We start from the raw sequence: 27731 nt of genomic DNA on the forward strand, positions 1-27731 counted from the left end.
AGAAAACATAACTGGAACCTAACATGTATTACTGAACTGTGGGTACGTGTGGGTAGAGGATTGTGTACTGTAGATGGAGGTTTTCTCTTTGTTTTGTCCTTTGCTTCTATTGGTTGAAGTTGTTGTATTTTCCCAACACGACTAACCATATAACTATTTCACCTTTATCAAAGTCAGTAATAGGTCGCATGATGTTTTTCAAAGAGAAGCACCAAACAAAGAAAGAAAGATATGATGGAAAATCTTTTCTTCCTTCAGATTAGCATTCCAGTGTGGGGCAGTACAACCCATTGTTATGTTGATATGAGGGGGGGGAGGGGAGGGGGATATATATATGCATTATTTTGCTCACAAGCCTCCAGCTTACAATGGCGGCGCACACAAGCATCCTACTGCTGGCAGCTCTCTGCGTAGGAGCAGGTAAGGGGTCACTGATACTATTAATACTATTATTTTTATCTTTGAATCTTTACAAGTTTATGACGCAATTAAAACGGTCACTGATCTGATACTATTAGTACTATGATTTTTGTCTTTTGATTTTTTACAAGTTTATGACGCAATTAAAAAAACAAAAAGAAGAGCAAAATTCTATCAACAAGTAATGTATATAAAACAAAATATTCGCAATACTCTTTAAGATGATTGTGGCACCATTACAACTTCCTTCAAATTATAACCTGCTCAATGAATGCAGGCAAGGCTGCTGTTAGAAATCACGGGGGCTACCTGGCAGGGCCCCCCTCAAATATATCAAAACAACATTTTCACAATAAATATACTAAAATCATTCTTAGCAGACACACAGATAACAGAGAAGCTGTGTGAATTAGCCCTTTTTTAAATAGTTTTTAACATTTTTTAACAAAAACATAATTTTTTAAATAAAAAAAGTTGAAATGTTTTAAAATTATTTTATTTTACAATTTTTTACAAATAATTTTTTTACAATTTTCAATTTGGGATGAAAACAATACAGGGTTACAATTTTTATTTTATTTTTTAACAGGACAAGAAAGCCGGCAGTTGTGTCTGTGTCTCTCCCTGCAACAGCTAAAAGTCGAAGGGAGGGATTCCAGCTGCTGCAGAGAGCCGCACGGGGCATCCTGTAATTGCCCCTCCTTCCCTCTGGTGTTTGGGCCCACCTGTGAGCCCGGGCCCCCTACAGGAGGACTGGTGGTCCCCCCCTATCAGTGGCCCTGAATGCAGGCGTGCTGTTGTCTGGGGTTGCAGACCCTAGGTGCCCCCACTTTATTTTTTATGCCTTTTTTTACTTTTCGTTTTTTGATCCCGCAGTTGCATCCCATTGCCTCTCGAGACCCTCCCAAAGCCTACTGCCTCTCCCACCTTCTCCTTCCCATCTACTCTGGACCCCCTATATCCCTACCTACACCACCTTGCCCCTCTCCGTCCTGAGTAGCTCTCTTGCACTGGAATATGATTTTCTTCTACATGCCACCAGTGTTAATTTTGGCAACAAATTTAGATTTAGCTTTAGTCTTATGCCACATAGACACGACTGTTTTTCATGACGAGAAAAATGCAATTTTTTTAATTGGTCGTGTGGGGGCTCCAGAGCATTTTTCTCGACGAGAAAAATGGGCGTTAAAAATTTAGAACATGCTCTAAAAAAAATAATATGTAAAAACAGTAAAAAAAAAAAAGAAAAAAAAAAAGGAGTAAAAAAATTGTATAAACAAGAGTAAAAAAAAAAGGAAAAAATTGTGAAAAAAAAAATGTCCATCCATCCAATGTACAAACAGGTAATATCAACAAAGGGCCGATAGGAGTCCTGGTGGAATTCTGCACATATACCCGGGCATATATAATTATTAGAGATACCTCCCAATGAATGTTGCAGCAAAGTCCAGTTGCAGGGGCCACCAAGAATGGTCATCATGATGCAGCTTCTGTTTTAGTGTTGAAGACAAGAGCAGTAATGATGGGGAGATCTTCTAACCAGCCCGAAGCAGAGATTCTCTCCAGCAAAAAAAAGATGGCGTGATACTGGAAGTCACGATCTACTCTGCATCTTAGTCCCTTAGTATTTTTTTTAATCTCCAATGCAACCGGACCTGTAACTATCACAAGTGGCCATCAGATGCCTAACCTGGCTCTAGCCTTTGCTGGCTATTGAGTTCTAAGTTCAAACTAGCTATAGAATCCCAGACCAGAAGAGAAAAGGTTAACTAGGCTAACGGGAGTTGCATTGACACGCTACACGCTACTGCGCGATAGGTGGAAGATGACTTTTACACACATACGGTAGCACAGACCTAGCTATCTGGTATTGTGCATCAGCATTAGGAATATGAGATGAAAGGTCCGCCTGAGGCTGGGAGAGTCACACTCCGAAGTGTTATCTGAGCCATATTTATCAATCACTTGATGACTTCATCAATAGGCAGCAAATGATTTCTACTCCAGACTTTGATCCTGTTTTCTGGTCCCTTTATCTTCTACATGGGAATCATATTTACATAGTTAATCTGCTTGAAAACAGAAACTAGTCCATCCAGTTCAACCAACATAGAAAAAAAAACCCACACGTACAAATAAAAAATCTCTATATATACACTATGGGCCAGGTTCACATACAAGAGCGCCGGTATAACGTAACCCGTTTACGATACACCGCCGCAAGTTTCCAGTTTTAGTGCCCAATCCACAAAGCACTTACCTGGAAACTTGCGGCGGTGTATCGCAAATACGTCCGGCGCAAGGCGGGCCAATTCAAATGGGCGTGTGCCATTTAAATTAGGCGCGCTCCCACGCCGGACCTACTGCGCATGCTCCGTTTCTAAACTCCCGCCGTGCTTTGCGCGCCGTGACGTCATTTTTTTGAACGGCAACGCGCGTAGCGTACTTCCGTATTCCCGGACGGCTTACGCAAATGACGTTGATTTTTAAATTTCGACGCGGGAACGACGGCCATACTTTAGACAGCAATACACTTGCTGACTAAAGTTAAGGCACCAAAAAAAAGTGTAACTTTGCGACAGGAAACTTGACTAGCGGCGACGTAGCGAACGCAAAAAACCGTTGTGGATCCGCAGTAACTCCTAATTTGCATACCTGACGCTGGTTTACGGCGCAAACTCCCCCCAGCGGCAGCCGCGGTACTGCATCCTAAGATCCGACAGTGTAAAACAATTACACCTGTCGGATCTTATGGATATCTATGCGTAACTGATTCTATGAATGAGTCGCATAGATAGAAACAGAGATACGACGGAGTATCAGGAGAAACGCCGTCGTATCTCATTTGTGAATCTGGCCCTATGTTACCACACACATGAACTCTAATTGCATCCCAGTCTGATGCCACGTACACACGATCATTTTTCGGCATGAAAAAAATTAAGTTTTTAAAAAATGTCATTTAAAATGATCGTGTATGGGCTTCACGTGATTTTTTGGGTTCTGAAAGACAATTTTTTTTTCGAACATGCTGCACTTTTTAACAACGTTTTAACCACTTAAGACCCGGACCTTTAGGCAGGTAAGGGACCAGGCCAGTTTTTGCGATTCGGCACTGCGTCGCTTTAACTGACAATTGCGTGGTCGTGCGACGTGACTCCCAAACAAAATTGGCGTCCTTTTTTTCCCACAAATAGGGCTTTCTTTTGGTGGTATTTGATCACCTCTGCGGTTTTTATTTTTTGCGCTATAAACAAAAATAGAGCGACAATTTTGAAAAACATTTTTTTCCTTTTTGCTATAATAAATATCCCCCAAAAATATATAAAAAACATTTTTTTTCCTCAGTTTAGGGCGATACGTATTCTTCTACATATTATTGGTAAAAAAAAATCGCAATAAGCGTTTATCGATTGGTTTGCGCAACATTTATAGTGTTTACAAAATAGGGGATAGTTTTATTGCATTTTTATTATTTTTTTTTTTTTTACTACTAATGGCGGCGATCAGACATTTTCTCGTGATTGCGACATTATGGCGGACACTTCGGACAATTTTGACACATTTTTGGGACCATTGTCATTTTCACAGCAAAAAATGCATTGAAAATGCATTGTTTACTGTAAAAAATGATAATTGCAGTTTGGGAGTTAACCACTAGGGGGCGCTGAAGGGGTTAAGTGTGACCTCATATGTGTTTCTAACTGTAGGGGGCGGGGCTGGATGTGTGACGTCATTGATCGTGTTTCTCTATATTAGGGAACACACGATCGATGACGGCGCCACAGTGAAGAACGGGGAAGCTGTGTTTACACACGGCTCTCCCCGTTCTTCAGCTCCGGGGACCGATCGCGGTACTCCAGCGGCGATCGGGTTTGCGGGTCCCGCGGCCGTGGTCACGGAGTTTCGGACCGGGTCACGGGCGCGCGCCCGCGACCCACGGCTGGGCACTTAAAGAGGACGTACAGGTACGTGCTTGTGCCCAGCCATGCCATTCTGCCGACGTATATGTGCAGGAGGCGGTCCTAAAGTGGTTAAATTATGTCATTTTTCGGGTTGTAAAAAATGACCGTGAGGGCTAAAACTACGTTAAAAACCCGCGCATGCTCAGAAAAAAGGTTATGAGACGGGAGCACTCGTTCTGGTAAAACTAGCGTTCGTAATGGAGTAAGCACATTCATCACGCTGTAACAGACAGAAAAGCGCGAATCGTCTTTTACTAACATGGAATCAGCTAAAGCAGCCCCCAGGGTGGCGCCATCCGCATGGAACTTCCCCTTTATAGTGCCGTCGTACGCGTTGTACGTCACCGCGCTTTGCTAGAGCATTTTTTAAAAACGATGGTGTGTGGGCAACGTCGTTTTAAAGCGGTTCTCCACCCTAAAGTGGAGTCCCGCTGATCGGAACCCTCCCCCCCTCCGGTGTCACATTTGACACCTTTCAGGGGGGAGGGGGGTGCAGATACCTGTCTAAAGACAGGTATTTGCACCCACTTCCGGCCACACGCTACGGGCAAAAGACGGGCATTCTGTCACATCCCGTCTTTCGCCCGTTGTGTGCTGGGAACACTCGGCTCCCAGCACACAGCGTGTGAGCCAATCAGCGGGCGCAGCACGACTCGCGCATGCGCTGTAGGGAACCAGGCAGTGAAGCCGCAGCGCTTCACTTCCTGGTTCCCTCAGTGTGGATGGCGGGGGGAGCAGCAGAGTGACGAGCGATCGCTCGTCCTCTGCTGCGATCAGCGCTGGACTCCAGGACAGGTAAGTGTCCTAATATTAAAAGTCAGCAGCTGCAGTATTTGTAGCTGCTGGCTTTTAATATTTTGTTCCCGTGGCACATCCGCTTTAAAGTTGGAAAAACTTCATTTTTTCTACATGCCGAAAAATATTGTTTTTTTCATGCCGAAAAATGATCGTGTGTACGCGGCATTAGTCCATAGGGTTCCGAATTCAGTTGGCCCCGCCCTTTACAGCTATAATGCCGCGTACACACGATCGATTTTCGGCTTGTAAAAAGCAACGTTTTTCAGCCTCTAGATAAAACAATGTTTTTTTCAACTTCATCATTAAAACGGCCTTGCCTACACACGATCGTTAAAAAAAAATTCTCTAGCAAAGCGCGGTGACGTACAACACGTACGACGGCACTATAAAGGGGAAGTTCCATGCGGATGGCGCCACCCTGGGGGCTGCTTTTGCTGATTTCGTGTTACTAAAAGACGATTCGCGCTTTTCAGTCTGTTACAGCGTGATGAATGTGCCTACTCCATTACGAACGCTGTTTTTACCAGAACGAGCGCTCCCGTCTCATAACTTGCTTCTGAGCATGCGCAGGTTTTTAAACGTCGTTTTAGCCCACACACGATCATTTTTTACAACCCAAAAAACGACATAGTTTAAAACGCCGTTAACATTTTTTTTTTTTGGTCGTTTTTCAGAAGCCGAAAAATGGTGTGAAGCCCACACACGATCATTTTAAATGACATTTTTTAAAAACTTAGTTTTTTGCATGCCGAACAATGATCGTGTGTACGCGGCATTACAGTTTCAACTCTTCTGGGAAGGCCGTCCACAAGGTTTAGAAGAGTATCTATGGGAATGTTGCAGAAACGCATTTGTGAGGTCAGGCATTGATGTTGGATGAGAGGGCCTAGCTCACAGTCTCCGCTCTAATTCATCCCAAAGGTTGTCAGCTGTCCAGTAATATATCCTTTAAGTCAATGCAGAGAAAATCTCCATAGGAGGCGAACGGTCACGGTATCTATCATTTGGGCCAATAGAAGTGGTCTTGAACCGTTAGGCCAAATGTTTTCTCAGGTCCCAGATGACCACAGTGATCATGTAGACCCGATCCCCGCCGGTGTCCCGCGATTGGGTCACAGAGAGGAAGAACGGGGAGAGGTGTGTGTAAACCAACCTTTTTCCATTTTTCCTAGTGAGACTGTCACTGATCGTCTGTTCCCTGTCATAGGAAATAACGATCAGTGACATCACACGCCCAGTCACGGCCCATAATTCACTGCGGCATCGCAGTGCATTGCTGGCTGATGATTGGCCAAGCATGCACTATGACCCGCATGCTTGGCCAATCACAGCTTTCGAAAAACGGAGAGCCATAATTGGCCAAAGCCAGGGTGGCTTTGGCCAATTATGGCTCAGGGGGTTTAGTACACGCCCCACACTATAAAAGGCCGCCTGCAAGTCGGCCTTGTGTAGTGTGTTGCGGCGGTGGTTAAAGACAGACAGAGAGAGAGAGAGAGAGAGAGTGTCATTTCAATTGAGTTAGATAGAGCAGGCAGGCTAGTCAGTTAAAGTTACAGGCCCAGATTCAAGAAGCACTTGCGCCCGCGCAACCATAGGTTGCGCGGCGCAAGGGCTTACTTGCTCCGGTATAACGAGTGCTCCTGATTCAGGAACCTCGTTACACCGACTGCAGCCTAAGATATGACAGACATAAGCCTCCTTATGCCTTCACATCCCAGGCTGCATTCTTGCGTTGGCCGCTAGGGGGCGCGGCCTTTGTGATCTGTGTATAGTATGCAAATTGCATACTACCACCGATTCACAAAAGTTGCGCGGGCCCTGCGCACGCAAGGTACGGAGTTTCCGTACGGCGACTTTAGCATAAGGCTGCTCCTGCTAATAGCAGGCGCAACCAATGCTAGAGTATAGCTGCGCTTCCCGCTCGCGACGTTCAAATTTTACGTCGTTTACGTAAGTAAACCGTGAATGGCGCTGGACGCCATTCACGTTCACTTAGAAGCAAATGACGTCCTTGCGACGTCATTTGCCGCAATGCACGTCGGGAAAGTTTCCCGACGGAGCATGCGCTGTTCGCTCGGCGCGGGAGCGCGCCTAATTTAAATGATTCCCGCCCCCGGCGGGATCATTTACATTAGGCAGCCTTACGCACGGCTGATTAACATATCGCCCGCGCAATTTACGGAGCAATTGCTCCGTGAATCGCGGGCAAAGCGCAATATTTGCGTGGGCGCAGAGAAAAATTTTTGCTCTTTGCCCACGCAAATATTGCGCGATTCTACCTGAATCTGGGCCCCAGTGTGTAGAGGATATATATGCATCCCAGGTGTTGTACATATATTTATACACTGTATAGTTTAGCTAGATCCGCTCTTCCTAATTTACTGACAGGCAGGCAGGTGATTGTGCCAGCTGCAGTATTCTCACGTGGTGTACTGTATGTGTCCTCTGCAGTGTGCACCTAAAGCTACGTGGTGTGTGTACTGTCTTAGCTGGATTCAGATAGCTTTACGCTGGCGTATCAGTAGATACGCCAACGTAACTCTGAATCTACGCCGTCCTAAATATAAGCGTATTCTGGAAACCAGATTTGCTTAAATTAGGCTAAGATACGAGCGACGTAAGTCTCCTACGCCGTCGTATCTTAGGGTGCAATATTTAGGCTGGCCGCTAGGTGGCGCTTCCGTTGAGTTCCGCGTAGAATATGCATATGGCTAGATACGCCGATTCAGAAACGTACGTGCGCCCGGCGCATTTTTTTTACGTCGTTTACGTACGGATTTTTCCGGCGTAAAGTTAGTCGAACAAATAGCTGGCCTAGTCAATGTTAAGTATGGCCGTTGTTCCCGCTCGAAATTTGAAATTTTTACGTTGTTTTGCGTAAGTCGTCCGTGAATTGGGCTGGACGAAATTTACGTTCACGTCGAAACCAATACGTCCTTGCGGCGTACTTTGGAGCAATGCACACTGAGATATGTACACGGACGGCGCATGCGACGTTCATAAAAAACATCAATCATGTCGGGTCACCAATCATTTACATAAAACACGCCTCCTCATCCTCATTTGAATTAGGCGCGCTTACGCCGGCCCCATTTACGCTACGCCGCCGTAACTTAGGAGGCAAGTGCTTTGTAAATACAGCACTTGCCTCTCTGACTTACGGCGGCGTATCGTAAATACGATACGCTACGCCGCCTCAAAGATGCGCCCGGCTACCTGAATCTAGCTACCTGTGTCCCCTGCAGTGTGCACCTAAAGCTACGTGGTGTGTGTACTGTCCGTGTCCTCTGCACATTGTGCACCTAGAATCACTCACTAGGAAACACTTAACCCCTTCACTGCCAGTGTCATTTTTACAGTAATCAGTGCATTTTTATAGCACTGATTACTGTAAAAATGACAATGGTCCCAAAAATGTGTCAAAAGTGTCCGATGTGTCCGCCATAATGTCGCAGTCATGATAAAAATCACTGATCGCCGATGTTACAAGTAAAAAAAAAATATATAATAAAAATGCCATAAAACTATCCCCTATTTTGTAGACGCTATAACTTTTGCGCAAACCAATCAATAAACGCTTATTGCGATTTTTTTACCAAAAATATGTAGAAGAATGCGTATCGGCCTAAACTGAGGAAAAAAATGTTTTGTTTTTCTTTATATCTTTTTTGGGGAAATTTATTATAGCAAAAAGTAAAAAATATTGATTTTTTTTTCAAAATTGTCGCTCTATTTTGTTTATAGCGCAAAAAAAAAAAAACCGCAGAGGTGATCAAATATCACCAAAAGTAATCTCTGTTTGTGGGAAAAAAAAGGACGTCAATTTTGTTTGGGAGCCACGTCGCACGACCGCGCATTTGTCAGTTAAAGCGACGCAGTGCCGAATCGCAAAAAGGGGCCAGGTCCTTTAGCAAAAAAATGGTCCAGGGCTTAAGTGGTTAAGAAAGACTAAAAAACAACTCATAGGCAAAACAAGAGGAACAAACAGAGGTCATACATGTAAAAAGGAGCTATCTTAGGGTATAAAGTATGTTCAGGGAACTCTAGGGGGTACCATTTAGTGTGTACCTGGGAGGGGGGGACCCTGTAAGTGAATTCAGGAAGGGGAATATGGACACTTCAGGATTTCAGGGGGGGGGGGGGGGGAGCGTTGGATAACCAGCACAAAGGGATAAGTCTCTTAGCAGCTAGGAGAATATAAGAAACCAGCCGGTTACCATTTTTACTAATACCTGAGAAAGGGAGGATCAGCAGGTAATGTAATGGATCAAGTGAAAAAGATACCTCCAGCACTTTCTGTATTAGTGTCATTACTTCATGCCAGAATTGGGCTGTATCAGAGCACATTGCCAGAAAAAATGAAACAGCGAACCCACGCCATGGACATGCTGGGCAGTTGCCCAGGGGCCCCACTTGCCTGGGGGGCTAAGAGGAGGGGCACCGAAGCTGTGGCACGCCGCTCACTCGACTGCACTGGTTTCTAGAATCGCTGGCCACCCGGCGCCTAGCAACCAGTGATGTCAGAGGCCGCCCCAGCATTCAGAGCGTGCCGCGGTCGCCCCAGCATTCAGAGCGCCGCCCCCCCGGCCGTCCCAGCATTCAGAGGGCGCCGCAGCCACCCCAGGATTCAGAGCGCGCTGCCTCCGAACCTGGAAAACTAGCTCCACCTACCTCTGCCATCTTCAGACTCAGCGTGGCTCAGAGGGAGGGGAGCGAGCGGAAAGCGGAGCACTTCTGAGAAGAGCTGCCTGACTCAGCTGAGCCTGTCCTGAGCCTGCCTTGCTGTGAGTGTGTGTGGCTGCACTGCACCTGACCCTCGGCCTCACCCTGTAAGTAATTTGCTGTGCCATTCAAACACAGTCACTATGCCATTCAAACACAGTCACTATGCCATTCAAACACAGCCACTATGCCATTCAAACACAGCCACTATGCCATTCAAACGCAGCCGCTGTGCCATTCAAACACAGCCACTATGCCATTTAAACGCAGCCGCTGTGCCATTCAAACACAGCCACTATGCCAATCAAACGCAGATGCTGTGCCATTCAAACACAACCACTGTGCCATTCAAACACAGCCACTATGCCATTCAAACGCAGCCGCTGTGCCATTCAAACACAGCCACTATGCCAATCAAACGCAGCCGCTGTGCCATTCAAACACAGCCACTATGCCAATCAAACGCAGCCGCTGTGCCATTCAAACACAGCCACTATGCCAATCAAACACAGCCGCTGTGCCATTCAAACACAACCACTATGCCAATCAAACCCAGCCGCTGTGCCATTCAAACACAACCACTATGCCAATCAAACCCAGCCGCTGTGCCATTCAAACACAACCACTATGCCAATCAAACACAGCCGCTGTGCCATTCAAACACAACCACTATGTCAATCAAACGCAGCCACTGTGCCATTCAAACACAACCACTGTGCCATTCAAACACAGCCACTATGCCAATCAAACGCAGCCGCTGTGCCATTCAAACACAACCACTGTGGCATTCAAACACAGCCACTGTGCCAATCAAACACAGCCACTGTGCCATTCAAACACAGCCACTGTGCCAATCAAACGCAGCCACTGCACCATTCAAACACAGCCACTGTGCCAATCAAACGCAGCCACTGTGCCATTCAAACACAGCCACTGTGCCATTCAAACACAGCCGCTGTGCCCGTCAAACGCAGCCACTGTCCCATTTCAATCTGTAATTTCTTGTTTTTCCATCTCTTGCTTTTCAAGCTCCTGTTATATTGTCCAAACGTTGTATTAATGTTTAATTTTGTTGGAAGTTCCAATAAATATAGCCTGAAGCCTCGTACACACAATCAGTTTTCCCGCTAGGAATCCCGGCTGTGTGTATGCTCCTCGCAGTTTTTACGGCGGTTTTTGGAAGTTTTCCTATGGGAAAAACTGCGATGGAGCATACACACAGCCGGAATATACCAAAGCATGGGAACCTTGATGGACGTCTCCCTCTGCAGGACACATTTGGAAGATTTAAAAGTGGAGGACCAGATCCTGTCCCACATCTGAGAGCTGATGGGCCTACCTATCAGTTGAGCCCATCTTCTCATGAATAGATGTGTTACCTCGGTGAGGAGGGTGGACTTCTGGAGGATATGCTAAATAGAGGAAACCAAATGTAGTTGGTGGGGTCCCTGCGTGCAGGGTTTGACAAATTTGCTTGGAATCTAGGAGCCAGCTAAAAAAGTTAGGAGCCAGAAAACGCACCCCGTCCCGACGAGCTTGCGCGCAGAAGCGAACACATCCGTGAGCAGCGCCCGCATATGTAAACGGTGTTCAAACCACACATGTGAGGTATCGCCGCGATTGGTAGAGCGAGAGCAATAATTCTAGCCCCAGACCTTCTCTGTAACTCAAAACATGTAACCTGTAGATTTTTTTAAACGCTGCCTATGAAGATTTTAAAGGGTAAAAGTTTGTCGGCATTCCACGAGCGGATGCAATTTTGAAGCATGACATGTTGGGTATGAATTTACTCGGCGTAACAATATCATTCATAATATTTAAAAAAATGGGGATAACTTTACTGTTGTCTTATTTTTTAATTAAAAGAAGTGTAATTTTTTCCAAAAAAAGTGCGCTTGTAAGACAGCTGCGCAAATACGGCGTGACAGAAAGTATTGCAACGATCGCCATTTTATTCTCTAGGGTGTTAGGATAAAAAATATATATAATGTTTGGGGGTTCTAATTAGAGGGAAGAAGATGGCAGTGAAAATATTGAAAAATAGTGAAAAATGACATTGGAATTGCTGTTTAACTTGTAATGCTTAACTTGTAATACCAACGGCCACCACCAGATGGCGCCAGCTCACACATCTGGTGGTAATAACTTGTAATACCAACGGCTCACCACCAGATAGCGCCAGCTCACCAAAAAAAAAAGTTTTTTTTTTTTGCCCACCTTCCAAGCCAAGTCGCTAGGACGCTATTTCTAGTCGCCATGGCGACCGGGATTTGTCGAGCCCTGCCTGCGCGCATAGGTATTCAAAAGGGGTGGGTTTATCAAGGGTCAAGAGCGGGGCCAGGGAGTGGAAGAAATGCCTAATTTTCAAATTAAAATGAAACAAATGCGAGGGTGACATCATTTTCGATATACGTGATTCCAGTCACTTAAAGCGGAGGTTCACCCTTATAACATGTATATCTGACCAACTTCCTTATATCCGTAACAAGTATGCAATTTATTTTTAATTTTTTTATGCTTTACGTACCTTGTAATTGATCTTTTCAATCTACTTCTCCCCGCGGGAGTAGGCGTTTCTATGCCTAGGGGGATTGTCATCTGGGAGGTCGCCCACGTCTGTTCCCCCGGGCGGATAAGGCCCCGCCCCCCGTATTTCCGAAAGAAGCCGGAAATACGGGGGCGGGGCCTGCATATTCGGCTTCTTTTGGAAAACCCGCAACTCGTGCGCGCTTACGCAATACGGGGGCGGGGCCTTATCCGCCGGGGGAACAGACGTGGGCGACCTCCCAGATGACAATCCCCCTAGGCATAGAAACGCCTACTCCCGCGGGGAGAAGTAGATTGAAAAGATGGATTACAAGGTACGTAAAGCATAAAAAATAAAAATAAGTTGCGTAGTGTACTTGTTAAGAATATAAGGAAGTTGGTCAGATATACATGTTATTAGGGTGAACCTCCGCTTTAATACAGTCACAAAAGTGAGGGATGAGAGTTTTACATTTAATGTGTTTCACGGGTCAAAGCCTGCTTCTTCAGCAACAACCATTTGCTTTTCTCACAATTGTTTGAAATGTCAACAAGAAGTGCATGCATTAAAAACAAAACACATAGAAGACACCTTCAGGAACAGGTAGAGCCACGTGCCAAGGCATAAGCCAAAAAGAGAGCGGGCACTCAGTGGCAGGGCAGGAAAACCGCAAGCGGCATGTTGAACAAATCACTTCCGGCTAGGGTGACCACGTGTCCCGGATTGCCCGGGACAGTCACGCATTTTGCAGGTCTGTCCCGGGCACATTCATTACAGGATAATACAGTGTCCTGGAATGAAACTGACACAGCCTGAGACCCCCCCCCCCCGGGCCAATCTGATGCCCCCAAAAAATGCCACCACATCACCGCTTTACTCACTGACAGTACTTGTCCTGGCCGAGAATGCCTGGAGGAGCACAATCCCCGCCCCCTGCTTGTGATTGGAGAAATCATAAATCCAGCCTCTTGTGTCCAATCACCGTGCTGTGATTCGTTACAGCACAAGCTGATTTTTGGGAAGGGGGGGTGTCCCTGAATGGTAGTTTGGAAATGTGGTCACCCTACTTCCACCAGTTTCCTTCATAAGGTTCACTCCATACAGCAGAAAAGTCCCCCCGCTCTGGATCACACGTGGAGTGTCCTCTCCCTTTTTGGCTTATGCCTTGGCATGCGGATAGGACTGTGAATAATGACTGGAATCATGTATATAGAAAATGGAGGACATCTGTATGTGAATATATTGTGATGGCAAGAAGTGGTCGGAGGTAGAAGGGAAGCTGTGGGCACAAAGGGAGCAATCGCCTTTACCAGGGACCACAGCAGTGGTGGCTGGTGCTCAATTTTTTGGGGGGGGCGCAAAGAAATCGAAAAAAATACATCAATTGCAGCCTCACTGTGCCCATCAAAAGCAGCTACTGTGCCCATCTATTGCCACCACTGTGCCCATCAAACGCAGCCACTGTGCCCATCAAATGCAGCTACTGTGCCCATCCATTGCCACCACTGTGCATATAAATGCAGTCACTGTGCCCATCAAACGCAGCTACTGTGCCCATCCATTGCCACCACTGTGCATATAAACGCAGTCACTGTGCCCATCAAATGCAGCTGTGCCCATCCATTGCCGCCACTGTGCCCACCAAACGCAGCCACTGTGCCCATCAAACGCAGCTACTGTGCCCATCCATTGCCGCCACTGTGCCATCAAACGCAGCCACTGTACCTATCAAAAGTAGCCACTGTGCCCATCAAACGCAGCTACTGTGCCATCAATTTCTGCCACTGTGCCATCAAATACAGCCACTGTGCCCATCAAACGCAGCCACTGTACCCATAAATTGTCTCCACTGTGCCATCAAACGCCGCGACTGTGCCCATTAATTGCCGCCACTGTGCCCATCGAACGCTGCCACTGTGCCCATCAATTGCTGCCAGTGTACCCATCAATTGCCGCCACTGTGCCCATCAATTGCCGCTACTGTGCCCATTAAATGCTGCCAGTGTGAATCCCCCGCCCGCCCGACACTTACCTGTCTCAGTGAGGCAACGGGTCACGAGCGGCGGTGTCCTCCACGCTCCTCGATGTCTTCTCCCCATCCTCTCTTCCCGTCCTCTGCTATGACTGGACGCCTGATCACAGCGTCCAATCACAGTGCCTGTCTTTTCAGCCAATCAGGTGACAGGTAAAAGACCCGAGCACCTGATTGGCAGAGAGGCGGTTCAGTGTTAGAAAAGCGAATATTCATTCGCTTTCCTAACACACCGCTGAGTGAACTGCGAGCGCCCAGCATGATGCCCCCTGTTCACCTTTTTTGAAGCCTATTAGAGCCTAAGGCTCTAATCAGGTGCTTCAAAAAAAGAACCCACCGCTGTAATTCAGGCTCCTGGCGCTCGAAAAGGGGCCAGGCCCCCGTAATAGGATGTGGCAGCGGCGACCATAGATAGATTCATGCAAAATGTAAAATGCACTTACCTTAATCCTTCGACGTCCCTCGATCTCTTCTTCTCCCGCCTTGGTGACGCTTCAGCCAATCAGGTTACCGATAACCAGAATCGGCGAACCTGATTGGCTGAGAAGGCCGTCAGTCTTATCCAAGGAACGCACCCCCCGTACGTTCCCTGGATAAGACATCCGGGAGGACGAGGGCTGTACACGGAAAGCCGCTGGCTCTGATAGGCACTTCCACACAGCCAACCAGCTGCCGTTATTCAGGTGGTGGTGCAATGCATGAATGTATGTTATTTTCAGTGGCGGTGCGGAGCCAGAGGGGGCGGCGCTCCAGCGCCCTCTATGGACGGGCCGCCGCTGGGTTCCACTGTATTGGTGAAAACGGTGGTGTAGTTGTCGTCTACTGCTTTTTTTAGTATAAAATGTAGAAGTTCTTTCTGCTTTTATATGATGGAGTCACACTTTAAATTGTTCTCTTTCAGCCCATTCCCTGCAATGTTACACATGCAGCTATGAACTCAGCAACAGCAACTGCAAGACAGCGACTAACTGCTCCTCCGGATCCGGCTACTGTGAGACGGCATTAGTAACCGCTTCAGCAGGTAAGACTTACCAAAACATTACTCATCTGACCATTAAAGAGTCATTTAACCACTTAAGCCCCGGACCTTTAGGCAGCTAAATGCCCAAGCCAGGTTTTGCGATTCGGAACTGCGTCACTTTAACAGACAATTGCGCGGTCGTGCGACGTGGCTCCCAAACAAAATTGGCGTCCTTTTTTCCCCACAAATAGAGCTTTCCTTTGGTGGTATTTGATCACTTCTGCGGTTTTTATTTGTTGCGCTATAAACAAAATTAAAGCGACAATTTTGAAAAAAAATCAATATTTTTTACTTTTTGCTATAATAAATATCCCCAAAAACATATATAAAATTTTTTTTTTCCTCAGTTTAGGCCAATACGTATTCTTCTACCTATTTTTGGTAAAAAAAATCGCAATAAGCGTTTATCGGTTGGTTTGCGCAACATTTATAGCGTTTACAAAATAGGGGATAGTTTTATTGCATTTTTATTAATTATTTTTTTTTTACTACTAATGGCGGCGATCAGCGATTTTTTTCGTGACTGCGACATTATGGCGGACACTTCGGACAATTTTGACACATTTTTGGGACCATTGTCATTTTCACAGCAAAAAAGGCATTTAAATTGCATTGTTTATTGTGTAAATGACAGTTGCAGTTTGGGAGTTAACCACAGGGGGCGCTGTAGGAGTTAGGGTTCACCTAGTGTGTATTTACAACTGTAGGGGGGTGTGGCTGTAGGTCTGACGTCATCGATTGTGTCTCTCCTATAAAAGGGATCACACGATCGATGCGCCGCCACAGTGAAGCACGGGGAAGCCATGTTTACATACGGCTCTCCCCGTTCTTCAGCTCCATAGAGCAATCGCGAGGGAGCGGCTAGAAACGAATAGCCGCGCCCTCGTCCCGGATCGCTCCCCGCGAGTTTCCGACCGCCGCATGTTACAGGGAGGTCCCGATCGGACCCCCGACCCGCGGAAAGGCGGGGACGTACCTGTACGCCCATATGCCTGTCCGTGCCATTCTGTGGACTTACATATACATGCGGCGGTCGGGAACCGGTTAACCGCTTAAAGACCGCCGCACATCTCTCCGTTCTTCCCAGTGACATGTCACTGATCATCTGTTTCCTGTCATCGGGAACAGCAATCAGTGACGTGTCACTCGTAGCCACGCCCCCCTAACAGTAAGAATCACTCCCTAGGACACACTTAACCCCTTCAGCACCCCCTACTGGTTAACCCCTTCACTGCCAGTGTCCTTTTTACAGTAATCAGTGCATTTTTTACAGCTCTGATCGCTCTATAAATGACAACGGCCCCAAAAATTTGTCAAAAGTGTCCGATGTGTCCGCCATAATGTCGCAGTCACAAAAAAAAAATCGCAGATTGCCGCCATTACTAGTAAAAAAGTATATATATATTAATAAAAATGCCATAAAAACTATCTCCTATTTTGTAGACGCTATAACTTTTGCGCAAACTAATCAATAAATTGCTTATTGCGATTTTTTTTACCAAAAATATGTAGAAGAATACGTATCGGCCTAAGCTGAGGAAAAAAAAGATTTTTTTTTATATATATATTTTTGGGGGGATATTTATTATAGCAAAAAGTAAAAAATATTGGGCCAGATTCTCAAACGAGTTACGACGGCGTATCTCTAAGTTGTGCGGTCGTATCTATGCGCCTGATTCTTAGAATCAGTTACGCATAGATGTCCCGTAGATCCGACTGGCGTAACTGTATTACACCGTCGTATCGTAACTGCATATTTACGCTGGCCGCTAGGTGGCGCTTCCGTCAAATTCCGCCTCGAGTATGCAAATTAGCTAGATACGCGAATTCACAAACGTACGCCCAGCCGACGCAGTACATTTACGCCTTTTATGTTAGGCTTTTCCCGGCGTATAGTTACCCCTGCTATATGGTGGCGTAAGTGCGGCGTACCAATGTTAAGTATGGCCGTCGTTCCCGCGTTGAAATTTTAAAAAGTTATGTCGTTTGCGTAAGTCGTCCGTGAATGGGGCTGGACGTCATTTACGTTCACGTCGAAACCAATGACGTCCTTGCGGCGTACTTTGGAGCAATGCACACTGGGAAATTCCACGGACGGTGCATGCGCCGTTCGGGAAAAACGTTAATCACGTCGGGTCACAGAACATTTACATAAAACACGCCCCCCCTGATCCAAATTTGAATTAGGCGGGCTTACGCCGGCCGATTTACGCTGCGCCGCCGCAACTTACGGAGCAAGTGCTTTGAGAATACAGCACTTGCCCGTCTAAGTTGCGGAGGCGTAACGTAAATTGGATACGTTACGCCGCCGCAAAGATACGCGGTTCTATGTGAATCTAGCCCATTGTTTTTTTTTTTTTAAATTGTCGCTCTATTTTTGTTTATAGCGCAAAAAAAAAACTGCAGAGGTGATCAAATACCACCAAAAGAAAGCTCTATGTGTGGGGAAAAAAAGGACCCCAATTTTGTTTAGGAGCCACGTCGCACAACCGCGCAATTGTCAGTTAAAGCGACGCAGTGCAAAAAGTGGCCATGGTCATTGAGCAGCCAAATGGTCCGGGGCTGAAGTGGTTAACCAACTACCTTGTGAATCTCCAAAGGTTGGATGGTAAAAGCATCACACCATAATGGATGTTGGTTTTCATAATATCACACCCCAAAAAAAAGGACCCCCCCCCCCAGTTTAGCTGGAATAATGTGACCATCAGGCATCTTTGTATTGGTGGTATTTGATCACCTTTTATTTTTGGCGCTATAAACAAAAAAATAAACTTTTACTTTCTGCTATAATACATATTCCAAAAAGAAATGTAAAAAAAAATAACGTATTCATAAATTTAGGCCAATAGGTATTCTTAGGTATTCTTCTACATATTTTTGGTAAAAAAACATCCCAATAAGTGTATATTGACTTATAGCGGGACTGCGATATTGCGTCAGGCAAATCGGACACTAAGTGACACTTTTTGGGGCCCTGCTCCCTTGTGATAGCATCGGCCAGCAGCATGATACACTTTTTGGGGCCCTGCTCCCTTGTGATAGCATCGGCCAGCAGCATGATACACTTTTTGGGGCCCTGCTCCCTTGTGATAGCATCGGCCAGCAGCATGATACACTTTTTGGGGCCCTGCTCCCTTGTGATAGCATCGGCCAGCAGCATGATACACTTTTTGGGGCCCTGCTCCCTTGTGATGTCATCGGCCAGCAGCATGCTGTGTGGTGACGTCACAAAGAGCAGGACTCCCCCCCTTAGCTATTTAAGAACTATCAGAGGGCGGAGCACGCAGTCGGGTCCGGAGGATTTTTTTTTCTTTCTTTCTTGGGTCCAGCTTTGCGGCGAGTGCTCTGATTGATGTTGGATGTATTACAGGGACATTTAAAACAAAAAAAAAAAAAACGGTATTTGCACCCACTTCCGGGCATAGATAGCCACATTATCTGTGAGTATCTACGCCACGTTTGGCGCCCCCCACTGTCTTCTGGGAAACGCAGGGTCCCAGAAGACAGCAGGGACCATTCAGAACGTGCAGCACGGCTCATACGTGTGCAGTAGGGAATCAGGAAGTGAAGCTCCAAGGCTTCACTTCCTGATTCCCTTACCAAAGATGACGGTGGCAGCATCTGAGAGCCGAGTGGTAGAGCTGGACAGGTAAGAGTGCTTATTTTCAAAGTTAGCAGCTGCAGTATTTGTAGCTGCTGACTTAAAAAAAAAGAAAAAAGAAAAAAATGGCGGACCTCTGCTTTAAAAACTGTGGGGTAGATTCAGAAAGCAATTGCGTCTGCGTATCCATAGATACGCAGCGTAATTGCTTAGTTGCACCGGCGTATCGACTTCTCCTGATTCAGGAAGCTCGATACGCCGACTGCAGCCTAAGATATGACTGGCATAAGGCTCTTATGCCGTCGTATCGTAGGCTGCATTCTTACGCTGGCCGCTAGGTGGCGTTCCCGTAGTGGTCAGCGTAGAGTATGCAAATTGCATACTCACGCCGATTCACAACCGTACGCGCGCCCGGCGTTCGCATTTTACGTCGTTTGCATTCGTCGGTTTCTGCGTAAGGCTGCTCATGCTATTAGCAGGGGCAGCCAATGCTAAGTATACCCGTCGTTCACGCGTCGTGATTTTTGAATATTACGTCGTTTGCGTAAGTGAATCGTGAATGGCGCTGGACGCCATTTACGTTCACTTTGAAGCAAATGACGTCCTTGCGACGTCATTTACCGCAATGCACGTCGGGAAAGTTTACCGACGGAGCATGCGCAACTATGTTCGGCGCGGGAACGCGCCTAATTTAAATAATCCACGCCCCCTACGGGATCATTTAAATTACGCGCGCTTACGCCAGCCAGTTTTACGGAGCGCCCCCGCAAATTCCGGAGCTACTGCTTCGTGAATGAAGCGTAGCGCACGTAATTTACGGAGGCGTAGCGTAAAAACGGTACGCTGCGCCTCCGTAAGAGGGCGCAAATGTACCTGAATCGAGGCCTTTGTGTGTTTTATTTATTTTTTGAGGAAGGGGTAGGGATATAATATACTCCTACTCATTCGCATGGGGAGTGGGATCTGGGTGCCCTCTTGGTAAATGGCAGGGAAGGGGTTGACATTAGGGGGCAATCAAAGGGTTAAATATGTTCCCTGTGAGGTGTGTTCTAACTGTAGGGGGAAGTGTTACAAGGAGAGATCGTGATTCAGCTTAGCTGAAACATGATCTCTCACTTTTCCTCACTGACAGATCAGCAGAGTGCTTTGTTTACATCGGCACACCGCTGATCCGTCTCTCCTGTGAATAATAGGCTGCCATTGCGGCCGCTCGATCCGCTGATTGGCTCCCGCTGTGTCCAATCAATGCGGGAGTGGCCCCCCTAAACCGTGTGCACAAAATCACATACAGATACGTGATTTTGCGCACCCGGGCTATCACGATCAGGCGTCGGGCTTGAAGACCAGTTGCTATAGCAGTTACAGGACTACCACCAGCTCACCTGAGGTGCGAAGTCTAAGGCCCCGTACACACGTCCAGGAAACTTGACAGGCAAAACACATAGTTTTGCTCGTCGAGTTCCTTGTGAAGCCGCCGAGGATCTCGGCGAGCCAACTTTTCCCATTGACTAACGAGGAAATAGAGAACATGTTCTCTTTTTGGCCCGACAAGATCCTCGTTGGTTTCCTCGGCGAAAAGTGTACACACGACCGTTTTTCTCGGCAGAATACGTCTCCCATCGAGTTTCTGGCTGAATTCTGCCGAGAAACTCGGTCGTGTGTATGGGGCCTCAGTACTAGCCGGTGTTCCCCAGAGCTCCTGATGGTGGAGATGGATTTAGCTGCGTGCTAGTACAAGGTCACGGTCCTCAGGTTTGCCGCACCAAGGTGTGAGCAAGCCGTGGTCCAGTAGCGAATGAGCAGATAAGGATTAAAAAGCAGCGTGGTCAGTAAACAAGCCAAAAGGTTGGTAATGAGTAGTTGCAGGTTGTGATCAGGCAGTAGAGTAGTCAAGGAACAAGCCAAGCATAGCTCCCAACTGTCCTTGATTATGAGGGACTGTCCCTGATTTGGAGCAATGTCCCTCTGTCCCTCATTCCTCCTCATTTGTCCCTCATTTTGGTCTGATCTTTATAGTTGTATATAAAATGCACTTTTTATCTATCAAAAAATGTTTTCCAGTGCTAAACCTTCCATCCGAATTCTAAATTTCTGCATTTGTAACTTACAGAAGCCAATATGAAGGAATAGTGGTGGTAAAAAAAAGCATTTGTGGGTTTAACCAATCTTATTTTTTGTACAATTCTCCTTTAAGGGGGCGTGGAAAGAGGTGTGTCCTATGCCTGCATGCTTTTGCTGATAGGTGTCCCTCTTTCCCATCTCAAAAAGTTGGAAGGTATGGCCAAGGGTCAATCAGGAGTGGTAGCAAAATACAGATGGCAGCAGGAAAGTCAAGAGCAAGGCACTGGCTGAGAAGGCACAACAACCTGGCAAAGAGGAAGTGCTGAGACAAGGCTTATATAGGAAGTTCATGGGAGGAGCAGGGAGTTCAAGGTTCAACAGCAATCAAGACAAGGCAGGGTTGTCCAATAGATCAGGCAGGATTGTCCAATAGATCAGGCAGGATTGTCCAATAGATCAGGCAGGATTGTCCAATAGATCAGGCAGGATTGTCCAATAGATCAGGCAGGGAGCTGTCCAGCATTCCAGCTAGCTCAGTGGAAAGAGTCAATGCCAGACACAGATGAAGTCCCAGGTCCTGACACAGTAAATGTACGCAGGGCGGTCCAGAAGCAGTTAAAATAATGCACCTCACAAATGTAAGTTTATGCTGCAGAATCTACACATGTAGGACACCTAACATTGGAGGTGATTCATTTTTACAAAGCAAATGCACCATTGCACACTGTTACTGACTAGTATTCCAGCCAGGGCAGCTATCACAAATTTTTCGGGCCCCTTACACAGCTTTAGGCAGGGCCCCCCCTGGAGCAGAGAACCGTGGGGGTCCTCCTCTCTCCTGCCGATAGATGATAAGCGGGGGGTTGTGGTAACGAAAGTGTCATCTCTTCTCTCTCTTGCCGCGAGATGATAAGCGGGAGGGGTTTGGTGCTGACGAACAAAACCACGTCAAGTCAAGTCTTCTCTTCTCTCTCCTGTCGCAAATTGCTAAAGTCAGACGGAAAAAAAACGGGGGGGGGGGTGATCCCCTGTCGCAAGTTGCTAAAGGTTGGGGGGGTCAGACGAAAATAAATACATTTAAAAAAAACGGGGGGCAGCCAGGCCCCTGGGGACCATTGAGCCCCTTACATGTGTAATGCCTGTACCCCCCTGATGGTGGCCCTGGCTGCATCTATGCAACACCAGCGGAAAACCAGTTTAAGTGCAAGAACCCCAGGAAGAGACCAGCCATGTGGAGAGCTGGCTCCAACTGGGAGATATGTATATACAGTGCTGACAGAGAGGGGCAAGGGAAGGGTCAACAAGGCACCCACATGATGATCAAGGCTGTTATCCTGCCGAGTTATATACCTGTGGCTTTGTGTAACAATAAAGCCGCGTACACACGTCGGTCCATCCGATGAGAACGTTCCGAAGGACCATTTTCATCGGTTAACCGATGAAGCAGACTGATGGTCTGATGTGCCTACACACCATCAGTAACCAGTAACCAGTAACGATCAAGTCCAACACGGTGACGTAAAACAGAACATATTACACACGCTTCCTGGTAAACGATGTGCACCATAATGTGCCCTAATGTGCTATGGGCCCTGATGTGCTATGTGCCCCGTGTCCTGATGTGCCCTGTGCCCCGTGTCCTGATGTGCCCTGTGCCCCGTGTCCTGATGTGCCCCGTGTCCTGATGTGCCCATGTCCTGATGTGCCCTGATGTGCTATGTTCCCTGATGTGCTATGTGTCCCCTGCCCTGATGTGCCCCGGTACCTGATGTGCCCCATGCCCCCATGTGCTGTGCCTCAATGTGGTGTGCCCTGATGTGCTGTGATGGGCCCTGATGTGATGTGCCCTGTACGTGTTGTTCCCTGATGTGCCCAGTGCCCTGATGTGCTGTGCCCTGTACCCTGATGTGGTGTGCCCTGGGCCGGTCTGGGTGAAGTCCAGGGCCACATTTTTGTCCCAGTCCAGCCCTGTACAAGCCTATGGGAATGCAAACACAGATCAGGAGAAGGTCAAATGCAGGTCCAATGCATCTATCAAAGAATTCTGAAGCATCTCAAACTGTTGTCAAAAGTTCCCTACATTTTTTCTGTTGAAGTCCTTCAACACAGAAAGGAACTTAGAGGGAGCCTTAGAAAGTGGGAAGAGAGGGGCGAGCTGCATTTACACAGTTAAAGTCAGTACTGTATATAAATCCAGCTGCCTAGAGCTTTGGATCTACTGATTGTCATGACACATGGTTTACACCAAACAGTACCTCTGCTTATGTATTCTTGTATCACATGTTCAACTTGAATTGGCCGGATTTGTGACATGCACACTTTAAGAAAAAAATATCATACTAGAGTTTAAAGATTGTTCTATTTGTTCTCTCTCTGTAGCTGGAATATCTGTAACTGCGATCACCAAGAACTGTACAGAAACCTGCACGCCAAGCAGTAGCAGCATTGCCACGGCCTCCATCTCTACAGCCTGCTGCACCAGTGACCTGTGCAACCTTAGCGGAGCCATCAGCATCAAGTCCAGCTATTCCGCCATTTTCCTGGTGATGGGAACCATCCTGATGTTCTTCAGTGACTCACTTCTCTAATATATGATGTGAGATAACAGATTGTCCAACCCGCATCAATAATTACCCGTTGTAATAAAAGCCGCGGTGTGGTGTGTCTGTTTCTTGCCGTGTCTGCATTGTTGGATATCAGATTCCAGCATAAGGAACCCATATAATATTACATGACGCCTTATGCAAAAATACCTAGGGTGCCATTTCTTCCTCTCAAGGACTTTTTATACTGACTATTATCTGACATCCAGAAACACTATTCATAAATGGTCAGTGTGACGAACCCTGTCCACCGTCAATTCTTCCTTTGTCCAGAACCAGCACTATCCAAGACTCTTTAACCCACCCAGTCACCAAACAATACCAGTCTTGGAGTACATCAGGAATAGCCTTTTATTTGAGCTCTCACACAAATATATACACAAGGATGACAATACAAACTGTAACCAGAAACCTAATTAACACAAGCTAATTACTAATCGTTTAGCCAGAATAGGTGACTCAGAGGCATGACCTTTAGGACAGACTTGCCGTCTTTTAGCTCAGAAGACACAATCAACATTATCATAAATAGAAACACAGAAAACCTTCACACAATAACAGAGTTCATTAACACAAACTACACACTAGAGCCCACACTAGCCTTATTTACAATAAACACATTGGCCCGGATTCAGAAAGGAGTTACGTCGGCGTATCTCCAGATACGCCGTCGTAACTCCGAATGCGGGCCGTCGCATCTCGGCGCCTGATTCATAGAATCAGATACGCCTCAATGTTGCCTAGATATGAGCGGCGTAGGTCTCCTACGCCGTCGTATCTTAGGGTGCAATATTTACGCTGACCGCTAGGGGCACTTCCCAAGACTTCCACGTTGAATATGCAAATTAGGTAGATAAGCCGATTCAGAAACGTATGTTCGCCCGGCGCTTTTTCCGGTGTAAAGTTACCGCTGCTATATGAGGCATACGCAATGTTAAGTATGGACGTCGGGCCAGCGTCGAATTTTTCGTCGATTACGTCGTTTGCGTAAGTCGTTTGCGAATAGGGCTGTACGTAAGTTACGTTCACGTCGAAAGCATTGACTATTTGCGGCGTAATTTGGAGCATGCGCACTGGGATACGTTCGCGGATGGCGCATGCGCCGTAAGTCAAAAACATCATTTACGTGGGGTCAGCCTTGATTTACATACAACACGCCCACTGCCTGGATAATTTGTATTACGCAGGCTTACGCCAGACCACATACGCTGCGCCCCTGTAACTTAGGGCGCAGGTTCTTTCTGAATACAGAACCTGCCTTACTAGGTTACGGCGGCGTAGCGTATCTGAGATACGATACGCCCGCACAAAGTAACGCCAGGCTTTCTGAATCTGGCCCATTATAGCAAACAACAGACAGGTGGCTGGAGTAGATGACATCAGCTTCTTCTATGAGCCCCAACATTATGAAGCAGTCACTCTTTATAATATAGCATATACAGGGTTCCCAGAGTCTGTGGCCCGGATTCACAAAGCACTTACGCCGACGTATCTCGATATACGCCGCGTAAGTGTAACTATGCGCCGTCGTATCTGTGCGCCGTGCCCACAGAACTAGATACGCCTGAAAATAGGCTTCATCTGACCGACATAACTTTCCTACACCGGCGTATCGTGGGCGCATATTTACGCTGGCCGCCTCATTGCAAATATGCAAATGAGGGAGATAGGTCAATTCACGAACGTAGTTGCGCCCGGCGCATAATATACACGGTTTGCGTAAGGCTTACGTCCGGCGTATAGTTATTCCGCCATCTATGAGGCGCAACTCATGCAAAGGTATGGACCAGGGAACAGCTGTCGTATTTTACGTAGTAGTACGTGAATAGGGCTGGGCGTAGGTTACGTTCACGTCGTAGGCAGTGATTCGACATATCTTAGGGAGTAGTTTTGACGTGATTCTGAGCATGCGCACTGGGTTGCGTCCACGGACGGCGCATGCGCCGTTCATTTTAAGTACTTGTCTGTCACTCGGCCCATCATTAGCATGGGGTCACGCCTCATTAGCATGGCTCACGCCCACTTCCACCTACGCTGGCTTACGCTGAGGAAACCCAGCGTAGATTTGGGGGCGAGTGCTTTGTGAATCCAGTGCTTGCATCTGTGCGCTGCGTCGGCGTAGCGTATATTAGATACGCTACGCCCGCATAAATATGCGCCGATGTCTGTGAATCCGGGCCTGTGTGTTTTGGGGGGACTTGAATCCAAAGTAACATTACTTCAAGGTCCCCAGGCATACACCTTGCAAAGAGTATTGTTCCCTTAAAATCCAGGGCCCATAATCAGAAGGCAAGAGGCTGGCATTCAGTCCTCTCCAAAAGCCTCTGTCCCGGCTAGGTCTGTCACAGTCAGTCCACCCAATAGAGATAGATAAGTATAGCCCGGTGGGATAATAATAATAATAATAATTTAAGCCCTGACGAAGGGGTTCCCTTATGTAACGAGACCCTTGCTCGCTCGGTTCCACTCACCCGACACTCTGCTGCTATTGAATCAGATTGCAGATCGCAACGTCTGATGGTTCGGTCATCCAAGGCTCCGGGATTCGAACTACAGCTAGAACCACCAGAACAAACACCAGGCACGCTGTATGTAAGTTCAAACAGGAAACTTCCTTATTGGATGCACACAACACACTTTTATACAGCAGTTTAAACACCCCGCCCCCAACAACCGCTTTCCTATTGGTCAATTGTCAAGTACATTGTAGTTCTCAATTAGGTCCTCTTAGCCATGCAAATGAGGACTTGAAACAGGGTCAGCAGTGATTGGTCCGATAGCTTAAATAGGAGGACTGCTATGTGTAATGAGACAGAAGCCCCAGGGGGCAATCAAAGTACACAAACAGCCAAACACAGAACAATGCTTTTCCTCCAGACCATGGAGCCATCTGGAGGGGGGGGGTTAGCCTTAAGACAAGGAAGAAGACCCCCCACTGTGTAACAGATTCAAACACTTCAGCATTCCAAGGTCCATGACAATACTCCCCCCTGAGAAACAGTCCAACAGCCACAGTGGGACCCCGAACAGGTCAACTCGAGGATGTTGGAAAAGTAGTCTTAGGCCGGGTACACACGAACAAACATGTATGGTGAAAGCGGTCCGTCGGACCGTTTTCACCATACATGTCTGCCAGAGGGCTTCTGTACGATGGTTGTACACACCATCGTACAGAAGTCCGCGCGTAAACAATACGCGGGGTGTGTCCGCGGTGTCGCCGCGTCGATGACGCGGTGTCGCCGCGACAATGACGCAGCGACGTGGGCGGCCCGCCTTTAAAATGCTTCCACGCATGCGTCGAAGTCATTCGACGCATGCGAGGGACGGCGGGCGCCTGGACATGTACGGTAGGTCTGTACTGACGACCGTACATGTCCGAGCGGGCAGGATTCCAGCGGACTGTTTTAAAACAAGTCCAGGAATATTTGTCTGCTGGGAAAAGGCCCGGCGGGCAAATGTTTGCTGGAATTCGGCCCGCTCGCGCCCACACACGACCGAACATGTCTGCTGAAACTGGCCCGCGGACCAGTTTCAGCAGACATGTTTGGTCGTGAGTATGGGGCCTTAGGGTTCCAGGTCTGTCTGCCGGGATAACCCATCCGCCTTCCTGTCTTAAGGCCCTGGCCCATAATCGGAAGGCAAGAGGCTCGCATTCAGTCCTCTCCAAAAGCCTCTGTCACAGCTAGGTCTGTCACATATCTCCCCTTTCGGCAGGAGACTAACACAGGAGGAGACCCCAGACAGGTTGACTCTGAAGTTAGTCAATAGTTCAAGTCCCCCAATGCCGGTATCCACACAGTACCCCAAATAAATTGTCCTAAACAGAGCATTACTCACCCAGCCAACCCTGCCTCTCTCAGAGAACATACCCGCTGCTGGGGAGAGGCCTGGACTGGCCCTTCTCCCTGGAGTCCTTTCAGCCGCTGGAGAGAAGACAGGGTGACTGGGCTCAGTCCATCATGTTGTTGGGGATCTGGGACA

The 27731-nt window shown here is 47.3% G+C and overlaps 1 protein-coding gene across 1 annotated transcript; it reads left to right on the forward strand.

Moving 5' to 3' along the window:
* Nucleotides 1–340: 340 nt before the first annotated feature.
* On the forward strand, nucleotides 341–23814 carry LOC120939785 (lymphocyte antigen 6E-like). Its single transcript, XM_040352141.1, has 3 exons — nucleotides 341–420; nucleotides 15366–15485; nucleotides 23527–23814. Exons 1-3 carry the CDS (start codon nucleotides 369–371, stop codon nucleotides 23733–23735), a joined length of 381 nt encoding a protein of 126 aa, XP_040208075.1. The 5' UTR covers nucleotides 341–368; the 3' UTR covers nucleotides 23736–23814.
* The last annotated feature ends 3917 nt before the right edge of the window (nucleotides 23815–27731 follow it).

This window comes from Rana temporaria, chromosome 5, assembly GCF_905171775.1.
Source record: "Rana temporaria chromosome 5, aRanTem1.1, whole genome shotgun sequence".
Lineage (NCBI taxonomy): Eukaryota > Metazoa > Chordata > Amphibia > Anura > Ranidae > Rana > Rana temporaria.